General features: G+C 41.8%; 2 protein-coding genes across 4 annotated transcripts in view; one reads left to right on the top strand and one right to left on the bottom strand.

Annotated features, from left to right (window-relative positions):
* Positions 1–2,283, top strand: part of galnt14 (UDP-N-acetyl-alpha-D-galactosamine:polypeptide N-acetylgalactosaminyltransferase 14 (GalNAc-T14)) — a 144,920-nt gene extending 142,637 nt beyond the window's left edge. For all 3 annotated transcript variants that reach the window (XM_088325432.1, XM_088325431.1, XM_088325430.1), the window contains exon 16: positions 2,060–2,283. The gene's annotated coding sequence lies outside the window, so the exon portion shown is untranslated. The remainder of the gene's footprint in view (positions 1–2,059) is intronic.
* Positions 2,284–10,959: 8,676 nt separating this feature from the next.
* Positions 10,960–18,732, bottom strand: LOC148346358 (phospholipase A and acyltransferase 2-like). Its single transcript, XM_088325118.1, has 4 exons — positions 18,671–18,732; positions 14,778–14,898; positions 12,861–13,159; positions 10,960–11,242 (listed from the first exon to the last, which is right to left on the bottom strand). The coding sequence occupies exons 1-4, from the start codon at positions 18,686–18,688 to the stop codon at positions 11,159–11,161; spliced, it is 522 nt and encodes a 173-aa protein (XP_088181244.1). The 5' UTR covers positions 18,689–18,732; the 3' UTR covers positions 10,960–11,158.
* Positions 18,733–21,040: the final 2,308 nt, after the last annotated feature.

Raw genomic sequence — 21,040 nt, 5'->3', positions numbered from 1 at the left:
TGAGTTGTCTGTCCCCGTGTGCCCTGCGATTGGCTGGCAACCAGTTCAGGATGTCCCCTGCCCACTGCCCGATGATTGCTGGGAGGGGCTCCAGCCCCCCCGCGACCCTAATGAGGATAAGCGTTACGGCTAATGAGATGAGATGAGAAATCTGCCCCCGTGTGGAAATGCCAGGTCTCTTGTCAATATTTTCTTTCGTCAAATGGTTGGCTTCAACACACGTGTTTTCCTTGCCTCCGCGATCTTCCGAAGGATTTCTCCGGCGTTTTTTTCGTGCCAGAATTATCGCCGTTGTTTTTAGTTTCCGCATTATGTTTCGACTTATTACTGAGACCGAAGAAATGACCCTAAATTAAGAAAAGAGCATGCATTGTTAGGGGAATGAAGTTTGTGTTTGGTAAATGGAGTCGGATAACTCATCCGACCAATTTTGTAAACGTTACTTTTTTAATGCGTTTAATTCGTAAAAATTTTGTAATGTAAGACCATTGGATATTACTTAAACGGGTGCTACGGAGCACAAGGAAGAATACAAACTACGGAGGCTCAAAGTGACCAAAACATTTTCCTTCTCATTTTTTTTTGAGGTTTTTCGTACCCGTAGCTGCAAGACGGCAATCACGGTTTTTGGACCCCGAGAATTTGAAAAAATGTAGTTTTGTGTGAACCATTTTAAGTCAATATTGTTTTTCGTTTTTTTTTAATAAATGAAGGTTGTTGTTCTTTAACTTGAGGAGGTGCTAAAAAATTCCCACGGTCCTTGAAAGCATCCCATTTTTATATTTGTGTTGCCATATAAAAAAAATCCCACACATAACCTAAGTCATCGTTGCTATGGCGATTAGCAATGGTGGCAGTCATGACTTTATGCAACACAGTAAACACTAGGCAGTAAAGTGGTCTCGAAAACAGCTGGGTCATTGTGATTTTCTGGCAAATTTCATTTCTTTTCTATTTTAACACTAATTCTAATAATTACAACGAGGTCACAGGTGTCAAACAGGCGGCCCGCGGGCCAGATCGGGCCCGCTAAGGGATTGAATCCGGCCCGCGGGGCAACACTCAGAGAAGCGTAGGAGAAAAACAAGCCGCAGGTTGAAATATGGCAACTTGATGTTGCCAAAGAAAGGTGCCTCGAACAAAGACACTGTACTTATATTTCTTTCTCTCTCTCTCTCTCTTTCTCTTTCTCTTTCTCTCTCTCTCTCTGCCTCGTTCACTCTCTCTCTCTCTGCCTCGTTCACTCTCTCTCTCTCTGCCTCTTTCTCTCTCTCTGCCTCTTTCACTCTCTGTGTCTCTTTTTCTCTTCCTTTGTTGCTCTTTGTCTCTTTCTCTCTTTTCTATTTTTCTCTTCCTACCCTTCGCGCTTTCTTTTCTCTTTTCTCTCTTTTCCCACGAGACAACACTCAGAGAAGCGCAAGAGAAAAACAAGCTGCAGGTTGAAATATGTCTCTCTCTCTTTCTCTCTCTCTCTCTTTTCTACCCCTTTTCACCCACTCTCTGTCTCTGTCTCTTTCACTCTCTGTGTCTCTTTTTTTCTCTTCCTTTGTTGCTCTTTGTCTCTTTCTCTCTCTCTCTGTCTTTTTAACGTCTTTTGCCCTCACTTCCTTTTTTCATTTTCTCTCTTTTCTCTTTTTCTCTTCCCACCCTTCACGCTTTCTTTTCTCTTTTCTCTCCTTCTGTCTTTCTATTTCTCTTTGGATTTCTTTCTCCCTCTCCCTTTCTTTTCCCCCTCTCTCACGACTTTTTATCTTTTGTTTCTCCCTCTCTCTCTCTTCTTTCTTTGTCCCGCCCTTCTCCTTTTCCCTCCGTCTTTCTCTTATTTCTTCCTCTCTTTTTCTTTCTCTTGAATCTACTTGTCCGGCCCCCGACAGAATGTTTGTTCTATCGTGTGGCCCCCGAATTCAAATGAGTTTGACTCCCCTGAACTAGGTAATAATACGATAGTAACAATTATTAATGACATTTCCCCCCCTCATGGAATCTGATATATTCTTTCAAAAATCGGTTTCCTGTTCTCTGTTCAATGATACAGACTTTTTTTCTCCTTTTTTTTTAGGTGAATTTGTTTTCAAGACTACTGAAAATGACGTTCCCCCTGGACAAAGAAAGAAATCCAGGGATTTTTCAACCTTCAAGGAATTCTTCATCTTTTAGAAGAAGACTTTGAGGAGAGAGACATTAAGTGCCCCTTAAAACTCTTTTATTGTGAAATTGTGACGCAGAATGGACAGTACATTGGGAACACTGGTAAAATTTAACATGAACACATTTTTCTACTCATTTGATTTCGCATGTTGTTTACACAAAGTACACGTCAGCTTGTTTATTTAATTATAAAATGATGACTCACAACACGTGGTAAGCTTTCTCTCCTGGCTTTGATCTCTTTGATCTCCGGCAAAACGAACATAAAATGCGACAGAAACCAAATGAAAATCAATCCAACATCATTTTTGCCGTTTCGTGTATTCCGTTACTCCCCAAGCCTGCACAAAATTTAGTCATTTTATTCATATTTAGATTCTTTTGTCTCTTATTAGCATATTTGGTATTGGAGTCATCCAAAAGTCATTGAAAGTAATCCACTTAAAGTAACTCTACCAAACCCTGGTCATAATTGTATTCCTATTTAGTTTCTTTTGTCTTTTCTTAGCATATTTGGTATTGGAGTAATCCAAAAATAATTGAAAGTAATCCAGTTAAAGTAACCCTACCCAACCCTGGTCATAATTTTATTCCTATTTAGTTTCTTTTGTCTTTAATTAGCATATTTGGTATTGGAGTTATCCAAAAGTAATGGAAAGTAATCCAGTACAAGTAACCCTACCCAACCCTGGTCATAATTTCATTCAAATTTAGTTTATTTTGTCTTTTATTAGCATATTTGGTATTGAAGTAATCCAAAAGTAATGGAAAGTAATCCAGTTAAGTAACCCTACCCAACCCTGGTCATCATTTTATTCTTAATTAGTTTCTTTTGTCTTTTATTAGCATATTTGATATTGGAGTCATCCAAAAGTAATAGAAAGTAATCCAGTTTATTTTGTCTTTTATTAGCATATTTGCTATTGAAGTAATCCAAAAGCAATTGAAAGTAATCCAGTACAAGTAACCCTACCCAACCCTGGTCATCATTTGATTCATATTTAGTTTCTTTTTTCTTTTATTAGCATATTTGGTATTGGAGTTATCCAAAAGTAATTGAAAGTAATCCAGTTAAAGTAACCCTACCCAACCCTGTTTATTAATCGGAGATCTATCGCCTCTGTCGTGGCTTCTTTTTGCAGAAAAGCGAGAGCGCCATCATCTGGTAGGAAAGCTTATTTGCGACTCAACTGTTTCCTGAGTAATATTTCCACCCGCAATTTAAATCGTGATTTTTTATATGCTAATAAAAGACAAAATAAACTAAATATGAGTAAAATGATGACCAGGGTTGGGTAGGGTTACTTAACTGGATTACTTTCCATTACTTTTGGATTACTTCAATACCAAATATGCTAATAAAAGACAAAAGAAAGTAAATAGGAATAAAATTATGACCATGGTTGGGTAGGGTTACTTGAACTGGATTACTTTCAGTTACTTTTGGATTACTCTGATACCAAATATGCGAATAAAAGAGAAAATAAACTAAATATGAATAAAATGACTCAATTTTGTGCAGGCTTGGGGAGTAACGGAATACATGGAACGGCAAAAACGATGTTTGGATTGATTTCCATTTTGTTTCTGTCGCATTTGATGTTCATTTTGCCGGAGATCAATGAGATCAAAGCCAAGAGAGAAAGCTTACCACGTGTTGTGAGTAATCATTTGATTCCTATTTAGTTTCTTTTGTCTTTTATTAGCATATTTGGTGTTCGAGTCATCCAAAAGTAAGTGAAAGTAATACAGTTAAAGTAACCCTACCCAACCCTGGACCCTAATCTGTCCTTCCAAACACACTTAAAGAATATTACTAGAAACAGCTTTCTTCCATCTTCGCAACATTGCTAAAATTCGCCATATGCTGCCCTAGTCTGATGCAGGGATTATAATTCATGCGTTTGTCCCGTCTCGATTACTGTAATGTACTACTCTCCGCCAATGTTCCCTCTAATTTTCTACGGGTCTGAGCGTTCACACAAAGTCGGTGAGCAATGCTTGAAACAACAGTGGGCAACGGCGATCCCGAGTGTGGCAACTAAGTCATTAGGAAACATGTCCAAAACTTACATTTTGCTGAGTTTCCGGCAATGCAAAATGAGTTTTCTCTTTTGAATGAATTGTACGATTGCCTACAAACGTCGTTTGTTCTTATAATTCTTTCACAAGATATCCATTTATTTTTTTTTGCATATATATTTTGTCGCATAATATTAACATTTTTGGGGGCTTATTGAGTCGGTTTCACGAAACAGAACTGTACTTAATCACAATTTTTTTAAGTGGAAGTACAATGTTGGCAACAAGATTGACTTGATATCATTGGAAATTATTTGAATGCAACACAAACTGTTCTTCTTTTTCCCTGTTTTTTTCCTTCTTTTTTTTTAATTCCTTTAAAAAATCTCATTGTTTTTATTTTTTCCTAGCTATTACTTTTTTTGTTCTCTAATTACTTTTATCCTTTGTTTCTTTCTTTTCCTTTTTTCTGGCTTTTTTCTAAATTTTTCCTTCTTTTTTTTCTCTTCCTTTTGTTTTTTTTCTGAGCTTTTCACGACTTTTTCATTTTGGTATTTTTTTCATTTTTGTTCTATTCCCCCTTCCTTTAAGTCATTTTGTGCACAATTTTACATAATATTTGGTCGTGTAGGGATGAAAGAAGCAAAGACAACCCGAAGAGCCGTTTAGGACCCGAAAGAGCCGGTTCCTTTTAGTGAGCAGAGCCGAAGAAGCCGGTTCTCAAAAAACTCTACTGACTTTACTCTACTTCGACCTTGACTTCCAAATACCGCATTTAGAACACAGCGTCAGGGGAACCCTTGTATTTTTACCTTCATGCACTGTAACTTTGACTTAATTCGGTTCTTAATTAGCAATTTGGAGCCCTGATTTTTGTGAGCCGGCTCGATTTTCTTGAGTGCGGAAAAGCTCTGGGTAGTGCTCAATTGCGCACACACGCAGCTTAGAGGGAACATTGCTCTCCGGTCTTCCAAAGTCCAAAATCAAGAGCCTGCAGCTAGTACAAAATGCTGGAGCGAGGCTTTTTACTAAGACAAGAAAGTTTGATCACATGACCCCGATTTTAGCTAATCTGTGTTGGCTCCCTCTTAGCTTAAGATGTGATTTTAAGGTTTGTTGGTATTATACAAAATCATGCAATCAGGATTCAGGGCTTACCACTCTACTGAGACAGCTCTGATCAAGGTAACAAATGATCTCCTACTGGCAATGGATTCTGGCGCTTCATCACTTTTGCTGCTGCTGGATCTTAGTGCTGCTTTTGACACAGTGCACCACAATTTCCTACTAGAACGGTTGCAAAAATGGATCGGTCTCTCAGGAACCGTCCTCTGGTGGTTCAGATCCTACCTCTCAGATAGGACGCACTGTGTTAAATAGGGTGAAATGACACCTGAGCCCTTTAATGTTACCTGTGGTGTTCCGCAGGGTTCAGTGCTTGGCCCCCTTCTTTTCAGTATTTCCATGCTTCCATGAGGTGATATTATTCGCAAGTACAATATCGGCTTCCACTGCTACGCAGACGACACTCAACTATATCTTCCGTTGGAGGAATCTTCCACACTAAACTGTGGAAATTTGGAGGCCTGTCTCACTGAGATAAAAGAGTGGATGTCACTCAATTTCTTGCGTCTTAACTCTGAAAAGACCGAAATGTTAGTCATTGGTCCTTCTAAATGCCGGGACTTATTCTCAAAAACTGCTGTGAACATTGACAAATGTCACATCACACAGAGTGACTCAGTTCAAAATTTAGGTGTCATATTTGACCCCGATCTGTCCTTTCAAACTCACGATAAGAATATTACTACAGTAGAACCGCTTACTTCCATCTTCGCAACATTGCTACAATTCGCCCTATGCTGTCTCAGTCGGATGCGGAGATTATAATTCACGCGTTTGTTACCTCCCGTCTCGATGACTGTAATGCACTACTCTCCGGTCCCCCGAAGTCCAAAATCAAGAGCCTTCAGCTGGTACAAAATGCTGCAGCCAGGCTTTTAACTAAGACAAGAAAGTTTGATCACATGACCCTGATTTTAGCTAACCTGCATTGGCTCCCTGTTAGCTTAAAATGTGATTTGAAGGTTCTGTTGGTAGTATACCAAATCATGCATGGACTTGCTCCCTCATATCTCTCAGATTTAATTTCCCCATATGTTCCGGTCCGGAGCCTTCGCTCTGAAAATGCTGGTCTACTCGTGATCCCAAGAGCCAAGAAGAAATCCGCAGAGCGTTCTCCATTCGGGCCCTGGTGCTGTGGAATGTTCTTCCCCCTGAGATTTTCCTCATGTTGAGGTTTTTGAGTTTTTCCTTGCCCTCATGTAGGTTTTAGATCAGGGGATGGTGTCATGATAGTCTGTAGTTTGCAATAATCTGTGGTCTATGCAGCCCTCTGAGACTCCTTGTGATTAAGGGCTATACAAATAAACATGACTTAAATAATAGTCTAAATTATTCAACTTTCTAGGCCACATGTATCAAACTCTTTTTTTTGGCCTGCAAGCAATGCTGAGAGAAGCACAAGAGAAAAATCAGCTGCATCGCATTAAACATGTGACTTGTAGTTTTGAAAATGTCCGTTTGGTGTCGCCAAAGCCAGGCAGCCCTGGCAAAGCTCCCACTGTACCTGTATATTGTTGACAACCTTTAATCAACCAGAGAACATTGAGAAAAGCGATTCCGATTTTATTTTACCTAAGATAAAAGTCACGGACGCACTGTTAAAGCTAATATATATGAATTTAATCGAGGTTTTCAGAATCGGGTAAACATTTTCATAAAAAAATAAAAAGCGGAAATACTTTTGACTTATTAAGATTTTAATTTCGTGTTTGTATGCTATTTTTGTCGCTTTTTAGCCTGCATGAGTTTTCCCCGGATTAAATTAACTGGTAGAAATGAATTCAATGGTCTTTTTTATTATTATTATTATCATTATTATTATTATAGATGCACAATTCAGAAACAGTACAAGAAATCTAATTTTCATAAAAGAATATTGGGGAAAAAAACAAACCTCGATACCGTAAATTCCAGACTATAGAGCACACCTCATCATAAGCCGCACCCACCACATTTTAAAAGGAAAACCGCTTTTGTACTTACACAAGCCGCACCTGTATATAAGCCGCATGCGCCCACATTTAGACATGTAACACAAACACAAAATTAACCCAAACCCGACTTCAAGTCCCGCGATTGAAACTAAATGTCCTTCATTAAAGTCCACAGTTCAAAAATCACAGCTGGCAAAATGAACGGAAAATGATACCTGTACTTAAGGTTTGATGCAGACCTGCAGAGTCCGGGTCCCGTTGAATGTAATCCAAGGAAAAAAGTGTATATTTCCAAAGGTAAGGGTGGGAAAAATATACCAGATGAACACATTTACTCATGCAACTCCTTTTTCTTTAACCAACTTTTTACCCCCTCTTCTTTCCTTGTCTGTCCCTCACCTTTAGCGGCCCCCACTTAAACTCAACACCCCACGTTTGTTCCGCCCCTCCTTTTTCGTTCACACGTGCAAAACATATCAGAATAAGTGTCTAAAATAAATACAAAAAAAATACATTCCAAAAATATACAGTTGCAAATACATATTATACATGGTTATACATATTTACAAAGAAAGACGGTACACCGAGAGAGTTTTCAAAGCTTTAATAATATTAATATAGCTTTGACAGGGCAGTTAATGGTAGCAACACTCGAGCGCCGCTAGCGGCCGTTAGAAAAATGACATCAATTGGCCGCATCACTGAATAAGCCGCAGGGTTGAGAGTTAGGGAAAAAAGTAGCGGCTTATAGTCCGGAATTTACGGTAATCATTTTATAGTCAAATCTTACATCCCTGAATCATAATTTAACCGTGAGCCTCCCAAAAGATTTTGAGAGAAAATTTGTGAGCTAATGACCTCTTACAGCATGTTTTGTGTCACAGTCTTTATATTCGGATGAGTTGAGTGTTAATATTTGAACAGCAGGAAGTGTGTCTGTGACTTGGAGGATTGCTTATTTTGTCTTAATAAAGTTTTCTAAGTCATTTTTCATTTGTGTAGTCCATTTTATGAGTTATTGTATGGGTAGACACAGTGTTCTGGTTTGCTGGCGTCCCTGCGTCCTAGACGCATCATTTTTGCTGGGGACGCATAGTCTCAAATCAACGTGCGTCCCCGGGACGCAACTTTTTGGACACCAAATTGTCATTATTACCCGATTACTTTTTTTTTTAAACAAAGATTTACCGCACTCCAAACGTTTCGTCAGGCAGAGCCGCCATTGTTGTTTTGGTCTCGCGCCGATCTCGGTAAACGAGATCTCGTTGCTTCGAGATGACGTCATTGTTTTGGCGGTTGTCGAGTAAAAGAGAAGTAGGATTCCGTAAAAACAGTTGGCATCGGGTGCAAATCAACAAAAAACTGGTCATTTCTTCAGGGTCGGTAATAAGTCGAAACATAATACAGAAAGTGGTAACAACGGCAATCATTCCGGCACGAAAAAACGGCGGAGAAATTCTTCGGAAGATCGCGGAGGCAAGGAAAACACGTGTGTTGAAGCGAACGATTTGACCAAAGACAAACAAAAGAATACTTGCAAGAAAAGGACTTTTCTGCCGAAATGGACTCAATTATATTCCTGGTGACGCTATGAGGAGGATGATAACTGAGGCTACATGTTCTGTGATGCGTGCACCCAGCGTGACAAAAAAACTGGATTGCATAAATCGCAATACAAACTTTCAGAAAAGCACATTGGATCGACACAACGACGATGAAAACCACAAATTAGCTATGGAAATTCCGTCACTGCAATTGGACCTTGAGAAGGCATAACAACTGTAGCGGGACGGCAAACCACGAAGAATATATGAACTGAAAAATCTGAAGTGATTAAAACTGCATGAATATATCGACTAATATTTCAGCAAAATTATTTTGTATAATGTACAATATTGTTGTGAACTGAAAAATCTGAAGTGATAACTGCTTTGTGTTACCAATTAAGTGTGATGATTAAAACTGAATGAATATATAGATTTATATATATATATATATATATATATATATATATATATAATTTATTTATTAAAAAAAAAAAAAAAAAACATTTCACACCTCTAATGAACACCGTGACTAAAACAGGCAGTGAGATACTGTAGGCAGCCTCCTAAGAACACCTAAATAGCTTACCAGTGGCGGGTCATTGTGATTTTCTGGCTAATTTCATTTCTAACCGGTTTTAACACATCTTATGATTACAACTAGGTAATAACGCTATAGTAACAACATATTAATACCATAATTAATTTTAATTCAAAAATTCACATCAAACTGGTAGCCATTCGCGCTAATCTAACAGAAAAGGCTTCCAAAACATTGGTGAGTTATTTTGTTGCAATCATATAAGTACTCCATGCTCAACATCGTATAAATACTTTTTCGATGACATCGTTGTGGTTTTTGAGGAACCAAAATCTGATTGCCAGTCAACATGTGCTCGAACTGGTTCTTCTGCATTACAAACTCTTTAGAACAGATAACGTCATGGCCAATGTTCTCTCTAATTTTCCTTACGGGTCTGAGCGTTCACACAAAGTCGGTGAGCAGCGCTTGAAACGACAGTGAGCAACGGCAATCCCAAGTGTGGCAACTGAATCATTAGCAAACATGTCCAAAACTTGACATCAAGTTACATTTTGCTGAGTTTTCGGCAATGCAAAATTATTTTTCACTACAAACGTCATTTGCTTTTACAATTCTTTCACAAGATATCCATTTCTTTTTATTTCCTGATATATTTTTTTGCATAATATTAACATTTTTGGGGCCTAATTGAGTCGGTTGTAAGATACAGAACTGTACTTAATCACATTTTTTAGTGGAAATACAATGTTGGCAACAAGATTGACTTGATATCATTGGAAATTATTTGAATGCAACACAAACAGCGATTGGCTGGCAACCAGTTCAGGGTGTCCCCTGCCCACTGCCCGGAGATGGCTGGGATGGGCTCCAGCCCCCCCGCGACCCTAATGAGGATAAGTGGTACGGCTAATGAGATGAGATGAGACAAACTGTTTCTTCTTTTTCCGTGTTTTTTTTCTACTTTTTTTTAAAATTCCTTTAAAAAAAATCTCATTGTGTTTATTTTTTCCAAGCTGTTACTTTTTTCTTTTTGTTCTCCATTTACTTTTTCCTAAATGTCTTTTTTTTTTTTTTTTCTGGCTTTTTTCTAAATTTTTCCTTCGTTTTTTTCTCTTCCTTTTGTTACCTTTTTTCTCAGCTTTTCACTACTTTTTCATTCTGGTATTTTTTTTCTTTTTTGTTCTATTCTCCCCTTCCTTTAAGTCATTTTGTGCATCATTTTACATCATATTTGGTCATGTTGGGATTAAAGATGCAAAAACAACCTGAAGAGCCGTTTAGGACCCGAAAGAGCCGGTTCCTTTTAGTGAGCCGAGCCGAAGAAGCCGGTTCTCGACAAACTCTACTGACTATACTCAACTTCGTTCTACTTCGACTCGACTTCAAAATACCGCATTTAGGACACAACGTCAGGGGAACCCTTGTATTTTTACCTTCATGCACTGTAACTTTGACTTGAGTCACTTCTTAATTAGTCATTTTGAGCCCTGATTTTTGTGCGCTGGCTAGATTTTCTTGTGCGCTGAGAATGTGCGGGCAGTTTAGAGGGAACACTGGTCATGGTATTTGAAATTGAAAACATAGTATTTGGATTAGGTAACAGGCCACTTTATTTACTCGTATTGAGTCATAAACCAAAACATTTTCATTATTATTCTCTTTTTCATCATCGTTTATTTCGTTCGATACAATGTTTCACAATGACAATGAAGACACTCCAGGCCTGTAGGTGGCGGTGATAGTTAGCAGAAACCTGTGACTCAAAAACATCATTAGAGAAATATAACTGTAGTAATTACCTTTTTAGAAGACCGCCATTTTATCAGTATAGCTTATTGTGACTATGCAGAAGACTTGGAGTCAACAGTTTGTTGAAGGAGTTTGGTGGTCAACTTGGTCTCTGTGTTTTTGGGCTTGGTGAGAACCTGTAGAGAGGACAAAATGGTCGGGATCTCATGGAACTAAGGATGTGTTGACATTTTACTAAAATATGCAATTTTTTTCACCCTACCAGAATATATATATATCCATCCATCCATTATCTGCACCGCTTATCCTCAGTAGGGTTGCGGGGATGCTGGAGCCCATCCCAGCTGTCTTCAGGCAGTGGGCAGGGGACACCCTGAACTGGTTGCCAGCCAATCGCAGGGCACACAGGGACAGACAACTCATTCACACCTAGGGAGATTTCGGTTAAGCCAATCAACCTGACATGCATGTTTTTGGAATGTGGGAGGAAACCGGAGAACATGCAAACTCCACACAGGAAGGTTCGATCTCATGACCTCAGAACTGTGCCGCACACGCGCTAACCACTGCCCTGCCGTGCTGCTCATAAAATATAGACAGATATATATATGCGGGCAGCACGGCGGCGCAGTGGTTAGCGCTTGTGCGGCACAGTTCATGTCATGGGAACCTGTTGTGGGTTCAAATCCAGCTCCAGACTTCCTGTGCGGAGTTTGTATGTTCTCCCCGTGCTTGCGTGGGTTTCCTCCGGGCGCTCCGGTTTCCTCCCACGTTCCAAAAACATGCATTTCAGGTGAATTGGCCGGTCCAAATTGTCCCTAGGTGTGAATGAGCGAATGAGTTGTCTGTCCCTGTGTGCCCTGCGATTGGCTGGCAACCAGTTCAGGGTGTCCCCTGCCCACTGCCCGGAGATGGCTGAGATGGGCTCCAGCCCCCCCGCGACCCTAATGAGGATAAGCGGTACGGCTGATGAGATGAGATGAGATATATATATATGCTCTCCTTTTAAACCCCCGGCTTCCAAGAGGAAGCCATCAGATCGTTATGCCAACTGTTGCCACCAGCTCAGTAAGCCTTTACGTCCGACTCTGTCCCTGCCCTGCTTTTCTCTGCCTGATCTTCGTTGTCAACCTGTTTCCGGACCTGACTTTGTCCCGTTCTGCCTGCCTGTTACCCGATCTGTTTTGCCCCGTCCCACCCTGTCTCTGTCTCTTTCACTCTCTGTGTCTCTCTTTTTCTCTTCCTTTGTTGCTCTTTGTCTCTTTCTCTCTCTGTGTCTTTTTAACTTCTTTTGCTCTAACTTCCTTTTTTCTCTTTTCTCTTCTTCCTACCCTTTGCGCTTTCTTTTCTCTTTTCTCTCCTTCTGTCTTTCTATTTCTCTTTGGATTTCTTTCTTCCTCTTCCTTTCTTTTCCCCCTCTCTCACAACTTTTTATCTTTTGTTTCTCACGCTCTCTCCCTCTCTCTCATTTTTTTTCTTTGTACCGCCCTCTTTCCTTTTCCCTCCCTCTTTCTCTTATTTCTTTATCTCTCTTTTTCTTTCTCTTTAATCTACTGGTCCGGCCCCCGACAGAATGTTTGTTCTATCGTGTGGCCCCCGAATTTAAATGAGTTTGACACCCCTACTCAATGGCAGATGTTCCTGTACACCATCCCAGCTTGAGGGGTAAAATGAATATCACTTGATTTTGTTTTTTTCATGTACGTTTCTTTCGTAATCTGCTTGGTATTTTGTAGCTCTGGTGTGGTGTTAGCTTTTGTAGGTTAGCTTGGTGAAATAAAATCCAGCCATTACCTGGTTGCTGACAGCTTTCCCGTATTTTATGAATGTGGCCACGTGCTCGCAATTGAGCCGGTAAAGATTGTATTTGAGTTCCTCGTCCTTCAGGGCCTCGCAGCGATTTTTGATGACATCCGGTGGGGACATCTTGAAGTCGTGGACGTGGTTGCTTATCTTGATGTGGACGCCCTTGGGGATGTCAACCTCGCTAATCTTCTCCCAGCGGACGAAAGTGTCCGACAGCTTCAGGTTGCCGGTAAACGTGAACACGGCAGGAAGCGACGAGCGGAGGTTGTTCATGAAGATGTCCGCCTCTGCACAACAGAATAGAATAGAACGAGTTCCCTAAAAAAACAGGTTCTGGAACCCAAATGTTAACTTGATGAGTGTTTCGTGTCATGTCCTGCACGGTTGTCATGGCGCCCAGCTGGCCCCGCCCCTTGACACCGGCTGACCTGCATTTCCTGATTACTCCTATGGGTACTTAAATGCGCTTTTTGGAACTGCCCTTTGCCCACTCTAACCACAGCCCCGCCCGTCGTGGCAATTGCTGTGCCGCGAATGGGGTTTCCGGAAAGACTTGGCGACGAGCTGTCCGAGGTCCCCGTCGACTTCAACGCCAGCCTGTCTCGACGTCCGTCCGCCTGCCTTCCCACCGGTCTCGAGGTCCGTCCTTCCGCCTGCCTTCCCGCCAGTCTCGAGATCCGGCCGTCCGCCTATCCCGATGTCCGCCTGCCATGCCTGCTTGTCGACCTGTCTGCCTGCCTGCCTGCCTGATTCACTCGCCCCCACGTCTGATTCTTCTGCTCGCCACTCCGACTCCTCTGCCTGCCTTTCCGACTCTTCGACTCGCCCATTCGACTCTCCTGCAATTCCCGATCTGTCTGAGGTTCCCGCCTGCCTGCCTGCCTGCTTCACCCGTCAGCACGTCTGATTCTTCTGCTCGCCACTCCGATTCGTCTGCCTGCCTGCCATTCCGACTCTTCGACTCGCCCGTTCGACTCTTCGACTCGCCCGTTTGACTCTCCTGTAACACCCGATCCGTCTGAGGTTCCCGCCTGCCTGCTTGATTCACCCGTCCGCACGTCTGATTCTTCTGCTCGCCACTCCGATTCGTCTGCCTGCCTGCCATTCCGACTCTTCGACTCGCCCATTCGACTCTTCGACTCGCCCGTTCGACTCTTCGTCTCGCCCGTTCGACTCTCTTGCAACGCCCGACCCGTCCGAGTCCAACTCGTCAGCTCGCCGCTCCGATTCGTCCGCCTGCCGTCCCTTTCTCTCCCCGTTCCTGCGTTTTCGGAAGAGGGAGTGGGGTTGCCCTCATCGGGAGCGTTGACCCATTCTGGGGGGCGAGGTATTTGTTTTTCTTTGGGACCTCGGGGGCTGTCCCTTGAAGGGGGGGTTCTGTCATGTCCTGCACGGTTATCATAGCGCCCAGCTGGCCCCGCCCCTTGACACCGGCTGACCTGCATTTCCTGATTACTCCTATGGGTACTTAAATGTCCCTTTTGGAACTGCCCTTTGCCAGATTGTTATTTACCCTTGTTGAAAGCCTGTTCATGCCTGTTTGATACCTGTTTAATCTTGTGCTTGATGGACTTTGTTGCACTTTGGTGTAACATTCTGAGAGATTCCTGAAGTTCTGTTTAATCCCGTTAAATGCCTAGTCTGTAGTTTTGCCTGTATGCTTTGTTTTGTTTTTGGTCCGTTTGTGTGTTGGACAACTTTTCTTTCTCAATTAAAGTGACGGATCGTCTACGCAAATGACTTCCAACTTCCTGCTTCTCGACCCGTTTCATGACGGTCCCGTTCCGATCCGTGACAGAATACACAAGAACAAGTATGAAAAAAGAGACAGAGCAATGATGCTATAAGAAATGATCACTAGTAAGATACACTGAGTTCCCATGAAACAAAAAAAATTCTGCTTACCGGTCACGTCCAAATGGACCAGTTCACCGTCACCAACATAAACGCCCCAGTGAGAGTATCCGGAAGGGTGCGGGAACTCAAGCAAGTCTCCAAATACGGCCTTTGACGTAATATCCTTGATCTGCTCTCGAGAAAACATCATTATTACTATCGTTATTATCATTATTATGCTATTATTTATACAGATGCATAAAACATGTTTTATATTGTCAGCATCTGTTTTCAACAGAATAAGAAATCATTAACATGAGCAGCGTAGCAAGTGAAAATATCTTCTTGGAATAAGCTGGTCGATAGGTCGGTCGGTAAGTAGGTAGGAAGGTAGGTAGGAACGTAGGTAGGTAGGCAGGCAGGTAGGTAGGTAGGTTGGTCGATAAGTCGGTCGGTGAGTAGGTAGGTAGATAGGTAAGGAGGTAGGTAAGCAGGCAGGTAGGTAGGTAGGTCAGTCAATATGTAGGCAGGCAGGCAGGCAGGTAGGTAGGTAGGTCGATCGATATGTAGGTAGGTAGGTATGCAGGTTGGTCAATAAGTCGGTCGGTAAGTAGGTAGGTAGATAGGTAAAGAGGTAGGTAAGCAGGCAGGTAGGTAGGTAGGCCGGTCAATATGTAGGTAGGCAGGCAGGTAGGTAGGTAGGTAGGTCGATCGATATGTAGGTAGGTAGGTAGGCAGGCAGGCAGGTAGGTAGGTAGGTTGGTCGATAGGTCGGTCGGTAAGTAGGTAGGAAGATAGGTAAGGAGGTAGGTAAGCAGGCAGGTAGGTAGGTAGGTCGGTCGATATGTAGGTAGGTAGGCAGGCAGGCAGGTGGGTAGGTAGGTCAGTCGATAGGTCAGTCGGTAAGTAGGTAGGTAGATAGGTAAGTAGGTAGGTCGGCAGGCAGGTAGGTAGGTAAGTAGGTAGATAGATAAGTAGGCAGGTAGGTAGGTAGGACAGCACACGTCGGTAGGTAGGTAGGTCGGTCGGTGAGTAGATAGGTAAGTAGGCAGGCAGGCATGTAGGTCGGTCAGGCACTAGGTTGGTCGGTCGGTCGGTAGGTAGGTGGGCAGGACAGCACACGTCGCTGGGCCATTTTTTCATTTCCACTACCGTGCAGGGTTTGTTTTCTTCTGTTTTGGGTTTTTTGTTTTTACATGTCATTAGTTTTGTGCCCCCTTCATTTGTTTCTTTATCATCGTTTTTTCAATGAATACCAATTTTATCATAAGCACCCCTGCTTCAGTTCCTTTCTCCCTTCGTATGGGTCCAGCCTCAAATACCAGACAGAATGACACAGAAAGAACCCAGAGAAACGCTTCCACATCGCTGTCCCTCAACCTTTGCAATGACATTTTGGACAGCACACGTCGTCGGGTCATTTTTCATTATCACCGCCATGCAGGGTTTTCTTTCTTTCGTTTTGGGTTTCTTGTTTGGATATGTCATTTGTTTTGTGCCATCTTGTTCATTTGTTTCTTTATCCTCAAAGGACCCGGGGAAAGGTTTCCTCATCCCTGTCTAAGCTGCGGCTTTTGGTTTTGAAGGATTTTAATTTTATTTAATTGACTATAAGGGATTTTTTTACAATCAAATACAAATTACATTTGGATACAAAAGATATTCACTGGCTGAACTGTGGGGCGAGGTCATTGTAGGCTAGACAAGAATGATGTTTACAGAAAAACAACTAGAACGGGGACAAGGTCTGACGCGGGAAAAGGCTGATAAGACCTTTAGACATGGCGGCGCCTTTCGGCGAGGAGGCGGTGAAGCTGGCACCTGGCCCGCCCATGGGGGGTGGCCGACGCCCCGACGTGTGAAAAGACGGAAGACGGAAGGAGAGACGAGAGATGGGATATCGAGGGAGGCTCGACGAAGACTAATTAGACTAATTCTGCTAAATTCCATGGAATTCACTTAGTTAAATATTTTAAGAAAATAAATCTGCCCCCGTGTGAAAATGCCGGCTATCTTAGTTCATTTTCCCATTAAGAAACGAGCATGCATTGTTAGGAGAATGAAGTTTGTGTTTGGTTAATGGACTCAGATAACTAATTCGAACAATTTGGTAAACGATAAATTTGTAATATAGTTTTTTCCCTAACAGTTTTCAGTCTCGGGTTTATTTTTTGGACATGTCATTTGTTTTATGCCCTCCTGTTTGATCTTTACTTTGTTTTTGATTTATTGATAAATTCTTATTTTGAGTGTTCCTGTCCCTCCCCATATGGGTCCACCCTCAAAAACCGAATTTAGGAAGGTACTCATTTAGTGGGCTCTTTTAAGAGTGTCAGCCAAAAATCCATTCTAAAAACAACAAATGTAATTTTATTACTACGCCATTACAAAAATGATGGTCAAATGTGTCACAAAAAAGTAGTTTTGAAGCTTTTGCCTCCTGGTCCAAATATCCCAAACCTCCAACCTATCAAAACAGGTTGTACTGCATTACAACAAGGATGTGAAAGCGAAAGTTACAAATAAGTATAACAAAAAGTATTTTAAAATAAATACAAATAAATAATATAAAATTGGCGTCATTCTGCCATTGCTTGACCTCAAACAAGAATACTGAAATTCAAAATAACTATTACGTATATGTATAGTCAGGGTTGGGTAGGGTTACTTTAACTGGATTTCTTTCAATTACTTTTGGATTACTCCAATACCAAATATGCTAATAAAAGACAAAAGAAACTAAATATGAATGAAATGATGACCAGGGTTGGGTAGGGTTACTTTAACTTGATTACTTTCAATTACTTTTGGATTACTCCAGATCAAATATGCTAATAAATGAAATGAAATGAAATGATCTGCATTTCTATAGCGCTTTTCAAGTCAAGACTTCCTAAAGCGCTTTACAGTGTGCTTCACATTTCCCAATAGCGGCCGTGCAGCCATGTAAGGCGCTAACCTGCTTATTGGGGGTATTAGGGGTTCAGTGTCTTACCCAAGGACACTTCTACATGTAACACGGAGGAGCCGGGATTCGAACTGCAATTTCTTGATCCCAAGACGAGCGCTCAACCTCCTGAGCCACTGCTGGTGTCAGGTGTGGCAGCATTTTTTCCCCTTCTATCTCCCTGAAATGAACAGCACCCCTGCGGTCGCAATCCATTATCCCCGGAGAATTATTTCTGCAAAGCGAGAGCATTTTAAAATAGATGGATTGGTGGCTTTTTGGTCCCCATTAACTACGATAATAAATAAAGACAAAAGAAACTAAAAATGTATGACCAGGGTTGGTAGGGTTACTTTCACTGGATTACTTTCAATTACTTTTGGATTACTCCGATACCAAATATGCTAATAAAAGACAAAAGAAACTAAATAGGAATTAAATTATGACCAGGGTTGGGTAGGGTTACTTTAACTGGATTACTTTCAATTACTTTTGGATTATTGAATCAAATGACTCAATTTGGTGCAGGCTTGGGGAGTAACGGAATACATGGAACGGCAAAAATGATGTTTGGATTGATTTTCATTTTGTTTCTGTCGCATTTGATGTTGGTTTTGCCGGAGATCAAAGCCAGGAGAGAAAGCTTACCACGTGTTGTGAGTCATCATTTTGTTCATATTTAGTTTATTTTGTCTTTTATTAGCATATTGGGTATTGGAGTAATCCAAAATTAAGTGAAAGTAATCCAGTTAAAGTAACCCTACCCAACCCTGGATATAGTGTACAGTAGTATTACATTTATCACGCATAAAAGAATGGAAAAAAAGTGAGTTGTTTTGTAAAAATACGACTTTTTTTTTTAATGTATAAATACACTGTTGAGCATGAGGGTGTATGTATCCTACCTATAGTCCCATTTTTTTTCAAGCATAAAGCAGGCAAAATATTCCTTTTTTCTTTATGTTTTTGCAAAAACAAACCTGAATCTTTTCTTTTTCCCGTTTTTGGGTCTTACCTCTGCCTCTATATCCATGTTTAGTTCCGATGAAAGTTCGAGGTGGACTGTTAGTGTGATGAGTGCGCGCTTGTATTTGTACTATGACGCGTGCACACTCGCAACTTGAATGATGTCATCGAAGAAAAATTCAAGTACAGAGACGAATCCATTTTCTATCATTTGACTTTGTGAAATTGTCATTGTTTTTTTTTTTTTAAACAAAGATTTACCTCACTCCAAACTTTTCGTCAGGCAGAGCCGCCATATACTACGTAGAAAAAAAAATAATAATAATAATGCATTTTATTTAAAAGCGCCTTTCAGGCCACCCAAGGACACTGTACAGACAATGAAAAAATACAATTTAGATAGATAGATAGATAGATAGATACTTTATTCATGCCCGTAGGGAAATTCACACTTCCAGCAGTCTACCCTGTTGTCTATTAACAGATGAACATGATGCCCTAGGGGTGCTTGTAGCGGAGCGGATGACGTCACGCTAGTCCAAAAGTTCGACATCCCTGCTGCAGATGGAAAACTTTTCTTTGTGAAAATCCAGGGATACACCACCTTGTGTTAGCAAGTCCGCCTCCTCTCCGATTCCCCCCGGCTTCCGTGTCTCTGTTTAGTGGCGTTGAAGCCGGATTGCTCCGGGTAGCTCCGGGTGGCTACACGTTAGCGTCCGGAATGCTAAACGTGAGCCACGTTTCCGCAAAACACAGCAACTGCGCTCCCTGTGCGCTTCGATGTTTTCCACCAGCACTCGATGATCTTATTTGGTCGTGAGTTCGCATTTACCATGATTACGGATGGTACCGAAGACTTATAACGCCGCTAGCCGCTTTGCTAGCTCCGGCTTTTCCTCTACCATAGGCCCCTTCATCACGCCGGCACGAGAAATCTTCAGGGCAAGGAGTTGAAATTCCTTGAATACACGCATTTCTTGTGCGCTAAAACCCATGTCCATAGGATAGAAGTAATCCATAGTGTAGTTGTCAAAACGGGAAGAAAAAAACACCGAAGATAGGAGCAGACAATAAAACAACAGGGCAGCTGCTGGAAAAGGCAGCCGCTCGTGGCAGCGCCGCTTTGATCTTTGACAATTTAAAAAGTTGTAAGCGAAATAATAAATAAAAACAAGACATAAAATCATAAAAACATAGGAAATGGAGAAGCTATGTGTTGTAGGCAGTCCTGAACAGGTGTGTTTTTAGACGGGACTTAAAAGTGGAGAGAGGTGTGCAGTTTTGGAGGTCCGGAGGTAGATTGTTCCAAAGCTTGGGAGCAGCGCGACTGAAGGCTCTGGCTCCCGTGGTGCTCAGGTGGGCAGGAGGCACTGACAGTCGGAGGGAGGACGAGGATCTGAGGGAGCGAGTGGGGACGTGCACCTGGAGAAGGTCGGACAGGTAAGGAGGAGCCAGGTTGTGAATGGCCATATATGTATATAGGATCAGTTTGTAGCTGATGCGATGCTGAACAGGAAGCCGGTGTAGCTGTTGGAGAACGGGGGTGATGTGCTGCTGGGAAGATGTTTTTGTGATGATGCGAGCAGAGGCGTTTTGAACCAGCTGAATTTTACGGAGGGACTTTTGAGGAAGGCCGAAGAGGAGAGCATTGCAGTAGTCAAGGCGGGATGTGACAAGACTGTGGACGAGAATAGCAGTGGTGAGGGAAGGGCGGAGTCTGGTAATATTGCGGAGGTGGAAATAAGCAGTGCGGGTGATGGTGTTGATATGTGAGTGGAAGGTAAGCATGCTATCCAGGATGACACCCAGATAATTGTGCTCTATTTGTGGGCCCGACCTTACCATCCTGCAGACACTCAGCAAAGTAATACATCAGATACGAACTGTATTAATAATATTCATAATATATGGTGAAAATTCAGTCATTTTGAAAAAGAAAATCCAAAAGTTTACGAAGAAAAAACGTCAACACTGAATAAATAGAATCATTTATGTCATGTCCTGCACGGTTGTCATGGCGCCCAGCTGGCTCCGCCCCTTGACACCGGCTGAGACGCATTGGACTGATTGCTTTTTGGAGTACTTAAACGCTCCTTTTGGGACTGCTTTACCTTGTTGTAGACCTGTTCATGCCGGTTTGATCCGAGTAATACCTAGTTTGTCATTTTGATTGCCATTAAACCTGTTTTGTTTTGTTTTGGGTCCGTTTGTGTGTTGGCCAACTTTTATTTCCTAATTAAAGTGACAGCTCGTCTGCGCATCTGAGTTCCGACTTCCTGCTTCCCGGTCCGTTTCCTGACAATTTTATATATTTCATATTATATAATATATAAAATATATTTTAAATTTATTGAATCCACAATTTGGGGGAGGCAGTAGCTCAGGAGGTAGAGCGCTCGTCTTGGGATCAAGGGATCCC

Source organism: Urocampus carinirostris, chromosome 20 (genome assembly GCF_059441175.1).
Source record: "Urocampus carinirostris isolate Australia breed hairy pipefish chromosome 20, RoL_Ucar_1.0, whole genome shotgun sequence".
NCBI lineage: Eukaryota > Metazoa > Chordata > Actinopteri > Syngnathiformes > Syngnathidae > Urocampus > Urocampus carinirostris.
The sequence above is the reverse complement of the archived record's forward strand: the minus strand, read 5'-3'. Positions and strand labels throughout refer to the sequence as shown.

What these genes read in the sequence shown, in the direction of transcription:
- LOC148346358 (XM_088325118.1), bottom strand. An exon ending in GGTCCATTTGGACGTGACCG is followed by an intron (nt 13,160 to 14,777) that starts GTAAGCAGAATT and finishes TCTGTTGTGCAG; the next exon opens with AGGCGGACATCTTCATGAAC. An exon ending in GGAAAGCTGTCAGCAACCAG is followed by an intron (nt 11,243 to 12,860) that starts GTAATGGCTGGA and finishes TCCTCTCTACAG; the next exon opens with GTTCTCACCAAGCCCAAAAA.